Source organism: Lynx canadensis, chromosome D1, assembly GCF_007474595.2.
Source record: "Lynx canadensis isolate LIC74 chromosome D1, mLynCan4.pri.v2, whole genome shotgun sequence".
Classification (NCBI taxonomy): Eukaryota; Metazoa; Chordata; class Mammalia; order Carnivora; family Felidae; genus Lynx; species Lynx canadensis.
The window spans coordinates 46353637-46374306 of record NC_044312.2 but is presented as its reverse complement, the minus strand read 5'-3'; the positions used below and the strand labels follow the sequence as shown (position 1 = coordinate 46374306).

At 44.6% G+C, this 20670-nt stretch overlaps 1 protein-coding gene across 2 annotated transcripts in view; it reads right to left on the bottom strand.

Moving 5' to 3' along the window:
* The window catches only part of ME3 (malic enzyme 3), a 184707-nt gene that overhangs the window by 20174 nt on the left and 143863 nt on the right, over window positions 1-20670 (bottom strand). For both annotated transcript variants that reach the window (XM_030332199.1, XM_030332200.1), the window contains one exon: window positions 3055-3164. In XM_030332199.1, the coding sequence (XP_030188059.1) occupies window positions 3055-3164 (110 nt within the window). The remainder of the gene's footprint in view (window positions 1-3054; window positions 3165-20670) is intronic.

Here is a 20670-nt window from a genome sequence, read left to right as displayed (position 1 = left end):
GGCAGAGAGAGAGGGAGACACAGAATCGGAAACAGGCTCCAGGCTCTGAGCCATCAGCCCAGAGCCTGACACGGGGCTCGAACTCACGGACCGCGAGATCGTGACCTGGCTGAAGTCGGACGCTTAACCGACTGCGCCACCCAGGCGCCCCTAATGCATGACTTTAGTTTTTAATTGCTGAGAAAAGAATGGGAAAGTCCTCTGCTGTCTGCTGTGGGACCCAGAAAACTATTCCATCCAGCTTTGCCTGGGAGCGAAATAGACTCTGTTGGGACTGGCTATGAACAGGAAATCAAAACCAATGAATTTAACAATGAATTGACTAAATTAAAAATGCTACATGTGTACACACGACGATGTAAATCCATCTGAGCGTAAGCACATGTGGGGGGCACTACTGTGTAAGTACATGTATGATGACCTGGACAAGAGAGAGGCTGCAGGGGCAGGTGTCCAAGGTAGACATGCCCATGGGAATTGGCGGGTATGCTTATGAGAATGTCAATTTGTGTGTGTAGACTTCATTCATTCATTCATTCTCCAAATACTTATGAAGCATCTAGAATGTGCCAGGCACTGTGCTGGGAACTGGGGAATGAGAATAGATGACATAGTTTCTGCCTCTGGAAGCTTATTGTCTCCTGGGGAGACAGACAACTCCACGCGGACATTTGGGGTACAGTGTGTGGTAAGAGAACTGACAGGGGAGCACAGGTGACTGTGGGAGCACCTGGTGGGCACCTGAATCAGACTGGGGGAGCAAAGGCTGCGTGAGTCCTTCCCTGGGACAGGACACCCTTAAGCTGAGTCTTGAAAGGTACATATGAGTGACTAAAGGGCAGAACTTTCACACGCAGAGAGAACTGACAAGGAAAGGGGTTAGAGGAGTAAACGTAACAGTGGGTCAGGGGACAGAGAGATTAGTGGGGGTGGAGTGGGGCCCAAAGAGGCCTGATACTTGCAGTGGGGCAGCGTGAACTTGCTCATGAAGAGGGGGTTGACGGCCATAGTTTCATCTTAGAGGTGCTTTCTGGCAGCAGCGGGGGGTAGTGGAGGCAGGTGGATTGCAGGGTCCAGATGTGTCCCCCTGTTTATGAGGATGTACACACATGACTGTGTGTGTGTGTGTGTGTGTGTACATCTGGAGTCTGCACCAGGTGTGCCACCCACATGGACTTGTTTTCCACTCCCACCTTCTGGTCTTGGCAGCCCAGTGGGCTCAGGGGGATGGCTGTCCTGCCTCTGACTCATGAGTGAGTGCCATGACGGGGGAGCCGGTCAGGGGCTAGCCGGCAGGTGTTTCCTTGAGGGCTGTGGCCACACCCCTGTCCACGGGGCTGACAGTGAGGTGACCAGCAGGAGGGCAGGGAGGGAATGCTTCCTGCCACCAACCATTGCCCTTAGACTGTGCTGCCCTGTCTGTGCAGAGTGCCCACTTCTCTGGGTAATACTGGGCTTTCCCAGGCCCATACATCTAGGGTGACAGACTGGTGACAGGCTGGGGGGTTGCCATATGTCAGCTCTCCCTTACTGGGTCTCCCCTTTCTGGCTACCCACTCTTCAAGGGCTGAACTCATATATTTTGATCTTAATTATCTAAAAATATGCTAAACTGTGCTATCCTGCCTCTTAAAAATGTATGCCCAATCCAAAAACACACCCCATTCATCACATTTCTTTAGCTCTTAATGCGGGCCACAGGAAAGGAAGAAACATTTGGTTCTGTAATAGTATGGTCTGGGAACAGTACGATGAGTGATTATGTACTTAGAATTTAGGGTCCAGATTTCAACTCTATACTTACTTTCTGCATAAATTACTTACTCTCTGTGCCTCAGTTTCTTCATTCTTAAGACAGAGATAATAAGATCACATAGGATTAAATGTGTAGAGTGCTTAGAACAGTGTCTGATGTATAATACATGTTCAGCTCTAAACCTTAGCTATTATTATCTGGGTTTGAACCCTCTTAGGTTTAACCCTAACTCATTTGATGAAAAGTTGTGACCTCTTTGGGTCTCATCTGCAAAATGAAAGGTTGGCCAATCTTTTACTCCCAAGGAAGGACCAACACCTGTCCCCCCACCGACTTGTTCTTGTCCTGACATGCATCTTTGGTTTTAAAACATTCTGCTTGCCAAACTCCCTCTATTAGATGCTAACTACATGTCATCAGTGTTTCTGTTGACTTCTACAAAACATTAGGAATAGCTCCCAGTGCTCTTACTGAGAATGCCTGGATCAGGAGAGATGATATATGAGGGACCCCCCCCCCCAACACTTCCCTTCCAGTTTCATATACTGGCATCTCCACAGCAAGAAGCAAGTGCCTTCAGATACTTCTGGTCCATAGAACAGAAGTTCTATGTAACCAAGTAACCAAGTTGATCCTGAACTAGAAAATGCTTCCTATTGGCTTTTGGAGCACCCTGGGGCCCTGGCATCAATGCCTTCCACAGTTATCATTCTGAGTAACACACATTCTAGCCAAGTTAAGAGAAGGGACTGTCCTGATTCTGACAGAGCTGCACCTAATATTTGGAAAATCCAAGAGCGAGCTATTGGGGCTGGGGAAGGACATTTTTAGGGTAATTGATGCTTTGGTCCGATGAATCCTCTGTGCTAGCGCTTTCCATATATTAGCTCTTTAAATTTTCATAATAATCTCCCAAGGCAGTTATTATCATCCACATTGGCTAGATGATAAGACTATAGCTCAGAGATATGATTAGCCCAAGTTCAACCAGCTGGAAAATGACAGCACTGTTTAGTATTTCTTTCATGTATTAAATCGCATAATTCTTACTTTCCTTTGAAGCAGTAATGACGTCCATTTTATAGATGAGGAAACTGAGGCTTAGCAAAGTTAAGGGACTTTTTCAAAGTCACAGAACTAAATTTAGCCAAGTGGGAGTTGAATCCAACATTAATGCTCTTTCTTCCACAGCTGCTGGCAGCAAACTAGCTAGGAGGTGCCCCCACTTGGGCATCCAGGGGAAATCTGTGAGAAGGCATGTGTCCTTGGTGGCTTTGTCAGGTGGGGTGGAAACTCACCTTGGATGTCATCATTGAACATGCAATACTTGTTGCGGTACTTGTTGAGCAGGCGGAAGGCATTGGCATTGGCAAAGTCTTCAAACTGGATGAGGCAATTTATTCCAAACCTGTGGGAAGAGAAAGGAAAGAACTCATGATTGTCTCCCCAAGGCCAGTCCCTGGCAGATCCCAACCTGCCCTGGGAGTGGGGAGGCACAGGACAGATGGTGGGGGGTGACGTGGCTCATTCAGTGGGGTTTTTGCCACTTGGATGGCTCCTGGACTCCCTGGCTCTGCTTTCCCCATTATGAATGAGGATGGGGAAGGGAGAGAGTAGGAACACGGGGCTTGGTGGGTCAGCTGAGCCCATATTTTTGTCTTTAATGTAGGCTGGTGGCTACCATGAGTTATGGATGGCAGACCCTGAGGGGTGATGGAAAGACTGAGATGGGGCCTGTGGCCATCTGAAATTCTAGCAGAAAGCTCACTACCCACCCAAGTGCATGAAGAAACCTTGACTTTCCAACTCCTGGGGGGCCTGGAGAGCCTGTGCAGCCTTCAAACATCTCTCTGGGTGAGTCTTGATACCTGGAGTTCCTCCACTAACCAATGTGCAGGTATAGAACATCAGTTAGTGAGCTTGTTCAAAATACAGACCACCAGGCCCATCCTCCAGAGATTCTCACTTAGTGAGTTTGAGGCAGGGCTCATGAATGTATATATATTTTTCCCTCTGGCTTTCTTGTGGCATAATTGACAAAAATCACGTATTTTAGATGTACAGTGGGATACTGTGATATACATTATGAAATGATTACCACAACCAAGCTAATTAACACATGCATCACCTCACAGCAACACCATGTTGTGTGTGTGTGTGGTGTGGACATCTAAGAAAACTCTCTTAGCAAACTTCAAGTATACAACTCAGTAGGAACCATGAACTGTGGTCACCATGCTGAACAGGAATCTGCATCTTTATCAAGCACCCCAGATTGTTTGGATTCTCACAGTCTAGAGAACTCTGAGAAACAATGCCTGGGTGGGTGAAGACAATGCCCATTAAGCTGCCTGATGTGCCTTTTTAAAAACTATGCTACAACTGACTCCTAGATTTCACTCCTAGATTTCAAGGTCAGGCAAAGTTTGTCTTTCCTACAAAATGGCTGTATCTGTAACCCATTTTTCCTGTTGACATTGTGAGAAAGCTGAGAGTTCAGTTTTCTGCTCCTGGGCTGAAGGCAGCATCAGGCCAGCCTTTCTGCACACACCCTTCCCCTTACTCCATTCTTGCTTTTGATCATCATTTTGATAGTTTTGATCTATTGTGTATTTTCTTGGAAACAAGCATGACACAAATTATTAAAAATTACCTAATGCACAGACAAAAAAATTTCATCTCATGGGTCCATTTGTGTCGAATATTTAATTAAGTTCATGTTCATTGAGAAAAAGTGCCTTGATTGACCAGCCAGGAGTGTTGAAGCAGGAGATGGAGAGAAGGGGTCTGTCACTCCCAACCTGGTGTGAACTACAGGCTTAGGACCAGTGTGGGACCAGCTGTGGAAAGAAAGATTTATGACCCTGCTAGAAAATGTGGGTGGGGCGCATACCTGGTGGGCTTCCTGTGCTACCCGGGGCATCTTTCCAATGAGGCTGTTGTCTATGATGGGTGAGTAGTCCTGAAATAGCCCAGAAACTTCTATTTCAACTTCATAATTTTGTGCCTGGCTTACCCTATATGGTAGAAATCCAGCAGCAGGTAAATATTTGCTCCTGTCATGGTCCTTCCAGAACCTTAGCAAGTTAAAGCTGTTGGTGGGGGAACTTGGAGGTGGGTTCATGTCATAGCGGCAGAAATGGAGAGGCTGTGACTTGCCATAGTCCAGTACTAAGAGTGCCGGGCATGGGTCAGCAGGCTTGTGGGCCTCACCTGGCTCTGAATGGTCTAACATCTATCCCTTCACTCCTTTATTCTGCCTCAGGTTTTCATCTGTCAATGGACACAGTAATATCTGCCTGGCCAACTTCAGTGGGCTGTTGTGAGGATGAAAAGCTGGGGTTATTCTGAAATTGTAAATTGCTAAGCACACATGTCATTTTGGCCACAATTCCTATTCATTCACAGAGCAAGTGCTGTTTGGGGTGGGGAAGGGGGCTCTCTGTATCTCCCAACCCACCATCCAGCCCCGTTCTCCTTTTACAGTGAATACAACTGAAAAATAAAACGTCCTATGCACAAATACAGTGCTATTCTTGCTGACCCAAAATTTACTGTGAATTTTTTTCCAGGGTGTGAATTTCAAGTATTTGGATTGGGAGGGGGACAGAATGTCTTTGGTTGCTGGTGACATTTTGCTATATATAATCCTCACAAGACTCCCAGTGTTGCTCCACGACTGGCCTGGAGCTAAAATGCTGAAAAGGTCAGATAACAAAGCAATGCGATGCACGTTCTTTTTCTTTCTATCTCTCTTACACACACACACACACACACACACACACACACACACACACACACACACTTGACCTTTAAGCAATACCAATCTGAGATAAAAATAAGGCAGAATTATAAATACCTTTGTTCAATGCACTACTACTCTTTCATATTAAATTCAGTTTTTTATGAGTAAATTTTTTTTACTTTTTATTTTTTACTTATTTTTTAATTCCAGTGTAGTTAACATACAGTGTTATATGAGTTGCAGGTGTACAATATAGTGATTCACCAATTCTATACATTACCCAGTGCTCATCATGAAACGTGTACTCTTAATCCCCTTCACCTGTTTTACCCATCCCCCCCCCACCTCCCTCTGATAACCATCAGTTTGTTCTCTATAGTTAAGTCTGTTTCTTGGTTTGTCTTTTTTCTCCCCCCTTTGTTTGTTTGCTTCATTTCTTAAATTCCACAGGAGTGAAATCATTTGGTATTTGTCTTTCTCTAGCTGGCTTATTTCACTTAGCATTATATTCTCTAGATCCATCCATGTTGTTGCAAATGGCAAGATTTCTTTTTTATGGCTGAGTAATACTGTATTGTGTATATATACTACATTTTTACTCATTCATCTATCAATGGACACGGGCTGCTTCCATGGTTTGGGCTATTGTAAATAACACTGCAATAAATACAGGGGTGCACATATCCCTTTGAATTAGTGTTTTCTTGTATTCTTTGTGTAAATACACAGTAGTGTGATTATAAGATAATAGGGTAGTTCTATTTTTAGTTTTTTGAGGACCCTCCAAACTGTCTTCCACAGTGGCCGCACCAGTTTGCATTCCCACCAACAGCATACGAGGGTTCCTTTTTCTCCACATTCTTGTCAATACTTGTTGTTTCTTGAATTTTTGATCTTAACAATTCTGATAGATGTGACACAATATCTCAATGTTATTTTGGTTTGCATTTCCCTGATGATCAGTAATGTTGAGCATCTTTTCATTATCTGTTGGCCATATGTATGTCTTCTTTGGAGAAATGTCTGCTCATGCCTTTTGCCCATTTTTTTTTACTTGGATTCTTTAGGTTTTTGGGTGTTGAGTTGTATAAGTTCTTTACACACTTAGCATGCTAACCCTTTATCAGACATGTCATTTACAAGTATCTTCTCCTATTCTGTAGGTTGTCTCTTAGTTTTGTTGGTTATTTCTTTTGCTACGCAGAGACTTTTATTTTGATATAGTCCCAATAGTTCATTTTTTGCTTTTCTTTCCCTTGCCTCAGGACACATATCTAGAAAGAGGTTGTTTCGGCTGATGTCAAAGAAATTACTGCTTATATTCTCTTCTAGGATTTTTATGGTTTCAGGTCTCACATTTAGGTCCCTAATGCATTTTGAGTTTATTTGTGTGTAGGTATAAGAAAGTGGTCCAATTTCATTCTTTTGCATGTTGCCTTCCAGTTTTTCCAACACCATTTGCTAAAGAGACTGTCTTTTTCTCTTTGCTTATTCTTGCTTCCTTTATGGAAGATTAACTGAACATTTAACTATGGGTTTATTTCTGGTCTTTCTATTCTGTTCATCTATGTGCCTATGTTTTGCCAGTACCATACTGTTTTGATTACTACAGTTTTGTAATATAACTTAAAGTCTAGAATGGTGATACCTCCAGTTTTGTTTTTCTTTTTCAAGATGTCTTTGGCTATTTGGGATCTTTTGTGGTTCCATACAAATTTTAGGATTGTTTTTTCTAACTCTTTGAAAAATGAATATGCTGTTGGTATTTTGTTAGGGATTTTATTAAATCTGTAGATGTTTTGGGTAGTGTAGCTATTTCAATAATATTTGTTCTTCCAGGGCATGAGCATAGAATGTCTTTCCATTTCTTTGTGTTGTCTTCAATTTCTTTCATCAATTTTATAGTTTTCAGAGTACAGGTCTTTCACCTCTTTGCATATCTATTACTGATTTTAATTCATGGTTACCACTAGGTTTGTACATAACATCTTCTATATATAGCAGTCTATTTTAAGTTGATGGTAGCTTAAGTTTGAGCCTATTCTTTACTCCTTTCCCCACCACATTTCTGATATATGGTATCATACTCTTTTATTTTGTGCGTCTCTTGACTGATTTTTACAGATATACTTATTTTTACTGCTTTTGTGCTTCCTTTTTTTTTTTTTTTAACTCTTACTGTCTTTCCTTTCCATGCAAAGAGTCCCCTTTAACATTTTTTGAAGGGCTGGTTTAGTGGTCATGAACTCCTTTAGCTTTTGCTTGTCTTGGAAACTCTTTATCTCTCCTTCTATTCTGAATGATAGCCTTGCTGGATAGAATATTCTTGGCTGCAGATTTTTCCCTTTCCACACTTTCAATGTATCATGCCACTCCCTTCTGGCTTGGAAAATTTCTGCTTAAAAACCTCCTGATAGCCTTATGGGGTTTCCTTTTTATGTAACTGTCTTTCCTCTTGCTGCTTTAAATTTTTTGTTGTTGTTGTTTTTATTGCTACTTTTTGCCATTTTAATTACTATGCGTCTTGGTGTAGACCTCCTTGGGTTGATTTTGCTGGGGGAATCTTTGTGCTTCCTGGATCTGGATATCGATTTCCTTACCCAGATAGGAAAGTTTTCAGTTATTATTTCCTCAAGTAAATTTTCTGCCCCCTTTTCTCTCTTTTTAAATTTTATTTATTTATTTTTTAGTAATCTCTATACCCAATATGGGGCTTGAACTCTCAATCCTGAAGTCAAGAGTTGCATGCTCTTCCAACTGAGCCAGCCAGCCCCCTTCCCCCCATCTTCACTTTCTCTCTTTTCTTCTTCTGGAATCCCTATAATGTAAATGCTATCATGCTTAAAGGAGTTTCTGAGTTCCCTAAGTCTATTCTCATTTTGCATAATTTTTTTCTCTCATTTTCTCGTTTTGATTACTTTCCCTTACTCTGTCCTCCAGGTTACTAATATGTTCCTTTGCTTCCTGTAGCCTGCCATTTTATTCCTTCTGGTGTATTTTTAATTTCACCTATTGTGCTCTTCATCTCTGGTTCTTTTTTATGTTTTCTTTTTCTTTGTTAAGGGTTTCATGAGGTCCTCCACTCTTTTCTCAAGTCCAGTGAGTATCTTTATAATCATTGCTTTAAATTCTCTATCAGGCATCTTATCTATTTTGCTTGGGTGTCTTGCTGTGGTTTTGTCCTGTTCTTTTATTTGGGCCATATTCCTGTTTCCTGTGTATTAGAAAAAGTCAGCTACATCTTCTGCTCTGTGAAAGTAATAGCCTTATGAAGAAGAGGTCCTTTAGTGCCATGCAGTGCAGTGTCCTCTGTTCATCAGAACCTGGTGCTTCAGGGTTGTCTCCTGTGTGTGTTGTGTGTGCCCTGCTGTTGAGTCCTGGCTGCCTTTTTTTCCATCAGTCCAGTCATCTGCAGAGGCTCTGACTATTGTAGGCAGAGTTTGGTCCCTGGCCCAGGTGGGGAATGCAGTTTTAATAAGGTGGGGCCACTGCTGGGACCAGGGCTTCAGGGTGTGGTGTGCAGTTTTAACAATGTGAGCCTTGGGCTTCCACAGAGTCTACAGCCATCACCATAGGGACAGAGGCCCTGCAAAAGCCCAAGTCCAGAGAAATGGTGTTGGCAAGATTTGTGCAGGTATTCTGGGGGAGGGGGACTGCAGTGCCTGGACTGAGGCAAGGGTGACTGGGAAGGGTAGATCTGCCAAAGTGAGGGGGAGCGGGGCTTGGCATACACAAGTTAGGTAGTGAATGTTGCCACTGTGCTGGTTCCCATAGGTGGTTATATGTTTATGCTAGGGGGTGGGGAAGGGAGATGGAGCTGGTTAGCTCCTTTGTTCCTGGGAAGTCCCTCTGGGAGACCTGCCCCTCCAAGACCTGCTCTGAGATGTGTAAAAAAAAAATTCCCTCGGGGCGCCTGGGTGGCGCAGTCGGTTAAGCGTCCGACTTCAGCCAGGTCACGATCTCGCGGTCCGGGAGTTCGAGCCCCGCGTCAGGCTCTGGGCTGATGGCTCAGAGCCTGGAGCCTGTTTCCGATTCTGTGTCTCCCTCTCTCTCTGCCCCTCCCCCATTCATGCTCTGTCTCTTTCTGTCCCAAAAATAAATAAACGTAGAAAAAAAAAATTAAAAAAAAAAATTCCCTCATGTTTACCCCAGGCGTTTTCAGACTGCTGCTTCTATGGGGGCTGTTTGTAGAGCTTTTTAAGTGCAGGGACTCAGCTTCCTATTGCCCTTTGGGCTCTTGGAGAGCTGAGCCTTCTGATTTTTAAAACTCCAAGTTTTAAGTCTTGCTATCTGTAAGAACTCATGAAATTTGGCTCCTCTCACTTTCAAAGCCAAATGTTTTGGGGATTTGTTGTCCCTTTGCTAGCTCCTTGGTTGGTAGTCTATTTCTCTCCCTCTTCAAAGCTCCCTCTGTCCATGGGTGGCCTTGGTCCATTTAGATCCCCACTGGGTGTCCACCCTTCCTACTGTCTTCGATGTGGCCTCTTCTCTACCTTTAGTTGCGGAGTTTGTTCTTCTAGTCTTCAGGTCCTTTTCTGGGTTATTTGCACTGACACGAGTGTTTTCTAGTTGTATCCACAGGATGAGGTGAGCTTAGAGTCCTCTTACTACACCATCTTGGCCCCCTCCTACATTCAGTTTTACATAAGGGAACATCCCCAATGAGCAATTTGATGAAATAGAGTAAAATTTCATTAATTCAGGTCAATTTAATCCTAACTTGGAATTGCACAAAATGTGCAGTGTGCTATGTGAATTGTCCCTCTGATAACCTAGACTTAGTTCCCACACCTCCTTGGATTTAAGGACCTCCAGAACTCCTGTCCACCTCAGATACCCATCCACATGGCTACTCCTTGGACCTTTCTTCACCAGGAACCACTCCTACTCCAGAATGTTATACTGTCTATATTGGTTTCTGACAGCCTGTCCTTTGCCTTCCTCATTCCTACTGCACCTTACACCTGTTCTTTGTCTCCATTGAGACCTTTGGGCCCTTAACCATTTTCTTCCAGTCTCTCAGTCCCTCATGGCTTTTCATAAAACCCAACCACTGGCTGGTGTGAACCAAAGGTGGCTACTTCAGTTGTTCTCAACATCATCCATCCATCCATCTGTCCATTCACCCATCCCAAAGCATCACTGAGCACCTATGAAAAGGTGATACTTGAGTTGTTCAATAAATGTTTAGGAAGGGGTGGATACATGAAAGAGTTGGTAGAGATTTAGTTGGCCTGCTAACTTGTTAATCTAATTAAAAGCCCTTAAGATAAACACAAAATTTCAAAGTGAAAATTTAAATGGTCTAGGTGAAAAAAATTTGTTCTCATTTCATCCATATACGTTCAAATACAGGTAATGGACCAAAACACCAATTTAAACGTTAATTGTAATTGCCTTACATATTACTTAAAATCCGCTACTACTAACAACAGTAACACAAAGAGCTAAAGTTTATTGAGTGCTTATTCCCCTCTGGGCATCACGCTGAGCTATTTACCATACATTATCTCAATTAATTTTTGTATGACTTAATGAAGTAGGTGCTGTTTCAGAGAAGGAATCCTGAGCTACAGATGTGAAGTTATTTGCCCAGGGGTTATAAACTCTACTGCAGGTGCAAACTGGTGGAGCTGGAATCTGAATCCAGCTCTATCTGACTCTAGAACTTATCTTCATAGCAATATGATGCCTTTAACTCAACCTTAACAGCAGTGTGATTTTGTAAAAGATACAACTAAATAGGTAATAATGTTGGATTTCTTTCTCTCTTGAGAAAGACGGGGCCGTGTGGTAAGAAAACACTCAACTGGGTAACAGGAAAACCGTGCTCTCTCTCTGTCTCTGACAGAAGCTCTGCATCTTGGGTGAGTCTCTCTCTCTCTGGGTCTCAGTTTCCTGCTCTGAGTGGTGGAGCTGTAGCATGAGCTACTTAATGGACAGTTGGGGTAGAAACACTATGAGCTTCACTCGGATTTTTCTAGAAGTCTAGAGTAGGGAGGTTTGACCATTCTCAGGAAGAGCAACATGTGTCAGGAAAAGCTGAAGAGTGAGTCTTTCAGAGTCTGTTTTGAGCCGAGACACAGCTAAACGAACCAGCTAAATGAACAGGGCTGAGGCAGGTACCCTCCAGGTAGTGTGGCTGGAGCAGAGGAACCCTAAGAAGGGTACCTATTCAGGCACACTATTCAGGGGGCTGGGCAGCTTTCTGATTTTAGTGCTGGCAGCCTCTTGCTGACCTTACTTCCTGCTGGAAGCTGCCCCTCACCGGGGAGGCTCCTGCTGGTCTGTCCCCTTCTGCACTTTTGAACTCTTCACCCTGAAGCCCTGGCAGGGGCTGAGGAATATCTGATGCCTCTCCAGGGGAGAATTCCTGCAATGGAGAAAGAGGCACCTCCCCAAGCCACACACGGAGCTGCCCAGACTTTTCCACCTTAGGGACTCAGCTGGGAAATGGCCTTGGAGCTGCCAGGGAAGGCATTCCAAGGCCAGGGTTCACTTAAAGTCCCAAGGATGATGGATGGCTGTTCAATTCCACCCCCAGTGCTCAGGCAAGTGGAAGCCTGAAAATGGCAACCTGTCTCTGGGAACCCTAGTGAGCTTTGTATGACAGTGGACGAGACCCAGGCCAAGACTGACAGAACCAGGTACTTGCCATCTGGGATGCAGCCACCCCAGGATAAGGAGATTCTGAGGTGGATGCTCTGTCCATCCCCCCAGCAAGCTGATGGAATGTTGTGTGAGGGACGTGGTGAGAGGAGAACATTCCTGGCTCTGTAGACCTGGTTTCTCTGTTCCGGAGGTCAGGACCTGTCATTCTTTCAAATACCTGGGTCCAACCTCTTTCAGGCCTGAATAAACACAAGGGACCTAAGAGGAGCAGGTGAATTTGCTCAGCCTGTCTCCAAACCAAATGACCAAAAGCAACATACGTATTTCCAGGGGAGTCCTCTCTGCTCGCCCAACAAACCCACACATACAACATTCTCACAGCAGAGTGCTCAGTAAGCACATTAGCTGTCACCTAGTGGAAAGCTATGTCTTTGATTTATTTTTTCCTTCCAGGAACTACAGCTAACAGAATTATGAAAGCTCTTGGTCTTTTTAAAAAATTTATATATTCCATTAAACTCTAGTCTCTTGAGAGGTTCTCAGAAAGTTTCTGTGGCTAAATATGTTTGAGAAACTCTGAATGTTACATATAGTATAATGCAGTGTATGTTGAAGGCTCTGAAAAATCCTGCATTGAGACACCTGTTTAACCCAGCATTTTTTACACTTATCTGACTAGAGACCTTACCCTGTGTCCCACCCTCCCCACCTATGTGTGGCAGAGAACATGCTGATAGACACAAGTCTCCATACAAAGAACTCTGTACCAGGTAGGGCTGGGTGAATTCAGAGCAAGGTCATCTCTCCCTGGGATTACTGCAATTGTCTCTTCTGGCATGGATCCTATAATAACTAATCTCACCCCCTCCACGTTTATTCCCCTTCCCCCAATCTATCCTCCCTATCTTTCTAAGCACAAATCTGTGCAGAACACTTGGTTTTTGAAAATCCATATGGGGCTCCCACCGCCCTTGGGATTATGTCCAAACTCCTTGGCTGGTATTCACTTTGGCCCCAACCTTAATACCTGAACCCTGCCCATGTCTTCCCATACCCTAGACACATCCTGCTGTCTTTCAATTATTGTGGGTCCTTGCACAGCTCTGTGTTTTTGCTCAAGGGCCTAGCAGGCCCCCTCTCACCCAGGCCAACTCGTACTCAAACTGTAAGGCCCAGCTTAAATGTCACCTCTTCTGGGAAGGCTTTCTTGTCATGTTGCTTTCCCTATTCTCAGGGTAGTACTAATTCTCTTCCTCTCTGGACTTCCATGACACTCTGGGTAGATCTTTATCACAGCCTATGTACCACATTGCATCGCAACTATTTATTGACATTTCAGCTTCAATTACTAAAGAAATGTATCCAGCAGGGTATTCTCTTTGTGTCAGGAACCATCCTAGGTATGACATAAGAATTCAATTTAGCAAACATGTCTAAGTGCCCACGGTGAACAAGGGACCACCGTACGTTACCAGATTATAGAGGCAAACGCAAGGATCTCACAGTCTGATGGGGACGCGAGAAGATAAAGCAGTTGCAGCACACTGTGACGAGGGTAATGGTAAAGGTACATGCTAGGTATGTGGGAGGCCTTCAAGGGAGCAGGCAGCTCTGCTGGAGGGAAAGGCAGTGAGGGCTTCGCAGGTGTGGCCCGAAGGAGGAGCAGAGGTTCACCGGCAGACTGCGGTGGGGCAGGGGAGGAAGAAAGGTGTCTCAGGCACATGCATGTGGAATGAGAGGAGGGGGCCTTCCAGGGGCTGCACGAAAATAAACAGAGCTGGAGCCTGGGTGGGGCTTGGGGAGGAAGGGAGGTAGTCGGGGGAGATAGCACAGCAGCTGCCATGGGAGCCACATGACAGGCCGTGGTCAGGAGTGTCAGGTGTCACCAGGATGTCAAGTGAGAAGGGGATCTCGAAGTGTCTGTGGGAGCTGGCATTTAGATGGTCATTCATGACCTCTTCCAGACTACCTGTACAAGAGTGGTGGAGGGGGATCAGTCTGCAGAGGGCTGAAAGATAAATGGGGAGGAAAGGTCAGTGATTATGAATTTCAAGAAGGTTGGCTATGAAGTAGGGAAAGGATGACAGCCTTTGGGGGATGAGGGACTGAAGGATTCATTTTTAAAAAATGTTTATGGGGGGGGGAGGTGTGAGAGAGAAAGAAAGGGAGAGCAGGGGAGAGGGAGAGACAGAGGGAGAGAGAATCCCAAGCAGGCTCTGTGCTGTCAGTACAGAGCTGGACACAGGGCTTGATCCCATAAACCATGAGATCATGACCTGAGCTGAAATTAAGAGTTGGACACTTACCAACTGAGCCACCCAGGTGCCCCAAGACGGATTCATTTTTGAGATGGGGCTGTCCCTATGAAGTAAGGGAGATAGCGTGGAGGAGAGGTGAGAGAGGAGTGATGGGGGAGGTCCTAGGGAAATGGGGGAGGTAGGAGCCAGAGTCCAGTTAGAGCCTGGAGAAGACATGGTCCCTCCCTCCAGGACCTCGCAGCCAGTGGAAGGGTGGACACAAAGCCCTCACACCACAGCCCCACCACAGATATGCCTGAGGGAATGACTCACTCTGCTGAGGCAGGAGTTGGGAAGGGATTCACAAGCATCATGGGGAAACTATCCTGTAGGTGAGGAAACTGGAAACCATGGATTGGAGAAGGTGGGAATACTGAGCCTGGAAAAGAGAAAGCCAAGGGGAATGAGGCATAATGATTTTCTTCAAAGACTTGAAGGCTTGTTCTGTGGACAAGGAATAATATAGTAGACTTATTTTATGTGGCCTTGGAGGAAAAAGTAGAGCCAACAGGTGGAAGTCAGCAAGACACAAATTCCAGTGATATATAAGGTAGAGATTTCAAGCACTGGGTCACTGGAAGGGATTCTGTAGTCACTGAAATGCCACTTGGCACGGAAGTTGTGGAAGGGATTCCAGCCAGGAGGTGCGGGCGGACCTCTAAGGTCCTTCCCTTCCTAGGTCTGGCACCGGGAGATCCCCCCGGTGTGCTGGGCTCTGGCAGCCAGACTGGCGGGCTCCTATAGCTGGCATTCTGGCCTAATGGGGAAAATTCCCATCAAGTAACAAGACAGTCACAGGAAGCAGTGATTTTCTAAGCAAAAGTACCAGAATAATGTGGCAATTCCTCAGTCACTGCTCTGATGGCCACCCCTGGCCAGACAGAAAACACTTCAGGAACAATTTGGATTTCCTCCTCAATTTCCCAGTTTGTCTGAGTTCCTGGGCAAGCACAAAAATGGCGCCAGAAATCCCAGTGTGGAAAGAGGATGGTGGCTGATCTGCTGACCTCTTGACCTCTTAAAGGTCAGAGGTCAGTACTGGATTTCTCTTCTAGGGCACAGCATCTCACTCCTTAACCTTCTGCTCAGAAAGCCTGTGCACTTTTCCCAGCAACCAAATTGCTGGCCGGCTCGGGGGTGTCAGCATTTCCACCAGCTCTGGTCTGCCCACAGGCTGTACATTTTAGTTGTCGTAAAGCTGCTGATGTTCCATGAAGCTTCTCTGATTAGTGTGGCTCATTCCGATCTCTCTCTGCAGGTGTACCTACTCCATTACCTGTACCATACAGTCTGCCCTGCAGTCACAGCTCCAACCTTCTAAGAGTCTCAACTGCCTCTCATAGACCTGGCTAAATTCTACCCTAATTATGACAGTTAGTTGGGGGTGGAAGACAGTAAGACTGGAAATCCCAGTCTGTGTTTGTGGGCTTTCTGGATGGAAGTGAGGCACAGCTGGGGAGGTTCCCCCTCCAGGAAAGACTAAGCTAGGTGAGGGGACAGACGAGATCAAAGTAGCATGAAGCAGTGTCCTTGAGGACAGGGGAAAAGTCTTATTTGCCATTGTTTGACACAAAAGCTGAAGAAGGAGCGCTGACCCCCTTTGCTGCTTCCAGCTCTGGACAAGTCAGCTTCAGATACCCGTGTTAGAAGACCCAACAAACATGCTGCTGTGTGCCCAGTGCCCTGTGCTTGCCTGGCTCAGTAAGTGTCATGAACACATGGAAGCAGGAATGACTGAATGCCAGAGAACAGTCCCTCCACACGAGTGCCCCACTGTACACATCGGTATGACATCAGCTCCCCTTGGAGCCACGCGCTCCTCTGAGACCACAGCAAGGTATCTCTGTGTCACCTTAGTTCAGGCCATTCCCTTGAACTCGAGGGTCGAGTTAACACAAATAAGGCCACTAGTGGAGGACATTCCCAGCCAGGCGGGGAGAGCAGGCAGCAGAGGGTCAGTAGTAAATGACCTCAGGTTTTGGAGTCATATAGGTTTGAGGTGAGCCCAAACTCTTGTTAATTTCTAGCCCGGTGATTTTGGACAAGTTACTTGACCTCTCTGAGCCTCAGTTTCTCTATCCCTAAAGGTTGCTGTGATAATTAAATGTAAAGCACCCCAGCACGGAGTAGGTGCTCTGTAAAAGTGAGTTGCTAGCTCTTTTCTGGGAAGAAGGCCATAACTTTTAAATCCAACCAAACGTCCCAAGTGCTCTGACCACTGTATTCCCCCTACCAGCCTTGAAGGACACTGCAGGCAGGGCCATTAAATAGGCACACATTAAATCTATACAACTCAATAGTAATTATTTGAGCATCTTTCTTTTTTTCCCTAGTTGATTATAAACTCTTTCAGAGCAAAGGATATTTCTGACTTACCACTATGTTCAATAAATGTTTCCTCTGAATGAATGTACAGATAAATACATGAATAAATAAACAGGTGCTGCCTTGGACTATTTTTCTGATTATTTTATGTGTCCATGTTACAATCTTAGGAAGAACTGACTTCTTTGGGATGGGTGTGCACTTTGTACTGGCCACACTCTGGGGCACAGAGAAGGAAATGATAAAGGCTGAAGAAAGGAAATGTGGAAGAAAGTTCATGAATTAAGTGAAGGAGAGGAAACAACTGGAGAGGTTCCCCTTAATTTCCCACTGCTTTTATCATTATATGACCATAGGGAAATAATTTTCTTCCTGGGTCTCAGTTTCCCCACTTATGAAGTGCCAGACTTGGATCAAGTGAACAGGTTGTTTCTTGTTCTGGGGTTCTAAGACTGTGGGATTACAGTCCTAGGGAGGGAAATGGGAAAATGAGGGAAGACATAGATTGAACTGCAGAAGGCATCCTAAAATTCAGTATATGTGAAAATACTGAGTACTGACTGTCTCTGCTGAGAACGACTCAGAAAGGGAACACTCCCTTGAAACATTATTATCAGGGCTGGGAGCGAACAATTATGCTTTTTACAATCTCTTAAAATTAAGATGAAATCTTGAAACTTTCTTTGTAGTCCAGATGTCACATGCTTTTCCTTTGTTTGTATCATTTTAAAACCACCGGGAGAAGCTTAGAGCCAAAGAGCCTCAGCTTTTCCCTTGGGGGCTGAGTGCATGAGGTAGACTTGTACTTTACGAAAAACCCTGGAGGGGGCGCCAGCTCTGGTGAGTGATGGGGCAATAGGACCACCATTAAAGAAGGAAGAATCAAGAAGTGCCAGGTAACTGACCCAGATGCTGGAGAATTTTCCCATCACAAAAAAGAAATGATAATTAAGCGATGTGATAGCTAACCCTATGGTGCATACTGCAATACACACACGCACACACACACACACACACACACATATACACACACAATCAACAGGTTGTTTACCCTAAATGGACACTATAGGTCAATTATATCTCAATAAAAAATAAAAAACAAAGAAGGTGCTTCCCTCACTGCTGGTAGCTATGGAGTTTTGAAAATGAGAGTTGATGGCTGGTTCCTCCAGAGCCCCCCTTCTGGTGAGGATGGGTGGGTCACTAACCATGTCCTAGAACAAGCCGGAGAGAAAAGACATGAGTATGCTAAGTAGGATTGTTTCCAAAAGACCTTCCTCCCATTTATCTTCCCTGACGACCGTATCAAGAAGGTGTCTGGATTATGTTGAACGGTCTTTCATGTAAAATAACAGAAATAGAAAGTATCCAAGTTAGAGGGTGGGTTCTGGAGTTAGACCACTTCAGTTCACAGCTTGGCTCCACTATTTACCGGATGTGTGATCTTGGACAAGCTCCCTAACCTTTCTGTGCCTCGGTTTCCTCATATGTAAACTGTGCATTCAGCACATGTTTATTGAAAATCCACAGCATAGTCAGCATTGTTCTGGGTGCTTGAGAGGTAGCAGTGAACAGAAGAGTCAAAGATCCCTCCCTTGGAACTTCTATTTTAGTGGGACAGGACAATAATTGTTATCTACTTAATAGGACTATTGTAGTAAATGACTTAATGTAAGTGAGTTGCTTTGTTGTCTAGAAGAGCCTAGGTTAGCCTAGCATTGAATTCACCAAAGGGAGAAGAGTGAGATTGTTGCTTGCTTCTTTCTTTCTTTAGTGGACTGTTTTTTTTGTTTTTTTGTTTTTGTTTTTTTTTTTAACATAAGGAACTATTACTGGGCAACAATCAGCTGCTTAACTCATTATAAAACAATTCATTATTTTTTCCAATCACAAAACAGATGCCTGTCCACAATCAAATGTTACAGAAATGGATGCCTTGGAAAGAAAACACCCCTGGCAACTGCATCCCTTAACTGTAGTCACTGTTCACAGCTTGCTGTAGAAGCATCCAGATAGTTTTTTCTTTTTAGAAAAAACTTGATGAAATCATTTGTTTTTCAGAATTTTTACCAGTTATCTAACTTATGAAAAAGCAATCTGGTTAAACCTAATAAAATAAATCTGATAGAATAAGAAAAAACTGTGTGTGAATGAACACAATACAGAGAAAGAGAAAATGAGAATTAGTAATGTACTGTGCTATGGATTGTTTGGAATTGCTATATCCCCTCTGGCATGGAGAGATGAGGCTTGGACTTGGGGGCTCTGGGCTTATCCATCCTTTCTTTTCTTTGCGAAATGCTCGTTTCATGAGTAGTGGCTCAGAAAAAATCTTTCCTGATAAAACACATTGGTGTCCCATTTCCTTTCTGGATAATCAGGTATAGGAATGGAGAGTGCCTGAAATACCCCCAGGTAGTACTTTTTTTTTAATGTTTATATATTATTTTTCAGAGTGAGAGAGAGAGCATGAGCAGGGGGGCAGGCAGAGAGAGAGAGAGAGAGAGAGAGAAAGAGAGAGAGAGAGAGAGAGAGCGCTACAGTCTGAAGCAAGCTCCAACCTCTGTGCTATCAGCACAGAACCCGATGTGGGGCTCGAAGTCACAAACCATGAGATCATGACCTGAAGTTGGACGCTTAACTGACTGAGTCACCCATTCACCCCCCACAGGTAGTACTTTTTGAGGGCTTGGGATTTCTGAAGGTGTCCTGCCCTAATACTAGCATACTCTGCTGGATTTCCAGGACTCTGTTTTTCATTTGCAGGAGGCTTTTGTTTTGTTTTGGTTCCTTTTCAAATTTGCTTGCGTTTTTTCTTTTTTTTCCCCAAGTGTTGGGTACTTTCCTCATTACATCATTCTTGTGAAAATTATCTCCTTAATACATTTAAGTAAAGCTGCTTTATAATCTTTCTGAGGATAATTCGTTTTTCTGGGGTTCTAAGTCTTCTATTAGCTGTATATATGATTTTCCCACAGTGTGGACTGTTTCCATGTGGATTATTGTGAAGCATGAATTTATTTTCATTGGGGAGCTGTTTTCCCCTCAAGGAATTCCACACAGCATGGCTCGTGGGAGTGTCCCTATAGAGAAGTTTTACTTTTCCTTCTTTTAACTAAAAAAAATTTTTTTGGGGGGCGCCTGGGTGGCTTGGTCGGTTAAGCGTCCGACTTCGGCTCAGGTCATGATCTCACAGTCCGTGAGTTCGAGCCCCGCATCGGGCTCTGTGCTGACCGCTCAGAGCCTGGAGCCTGTTTCAGATTCTGTGTCTCCCTCTCTCTCTGCCCCTCCCCTGTTCATGCTCAGTCTCTCTCTGTCTCAAAAATAAATAAACGTTAAAATTTTTTTTAATTTATTTATTTTTGAGAGAGAGAGAAAGAGAAAGAGGGGCAGAGAAAGGGAAAGACTCCCAGACTCTGTGCCCTCAGTGCTGACCCTGACATGGGGCTCAACCCCACAAACCATGAGATCATGACCTGAGCAGAAACCAAGAGTTGGATGCTCAAACGACTGAGCCACCCAGGCACCTCTACTTTTCCTTCTGCCAGGTTCCCCAGCTGTATCACTGGCAGGGGAAAATATTTTGTACTCATCTCTTAACCTTGTGTATGTTATAAATGTGGACTCCAAATCACATGTGGTGGAGGCTTAAGGTTTGGTTTCTTCCAAACATTCTTCCCCCTCACAAGCACCTTGTCATTTGTCAGGCTTGCTGAGCACAGCCTGTTTCTTCTTCACTGAGAGCGTCAGCCACTGAAGGCTCCCAGTCTTCTGCAGGACTGTCAGTGCCAACATACTGCCTGGTACGGGTCTCAGCACTTGACCCTGCTGTGTGGGTGTGGGGATCCATCTCTGAGTCTGAATGATGAGAAGGAAAGAGCCATGCAAATGGAAGCACATTCATGACTGGGGAAGGAAGCATGAAGGCTCTGCAT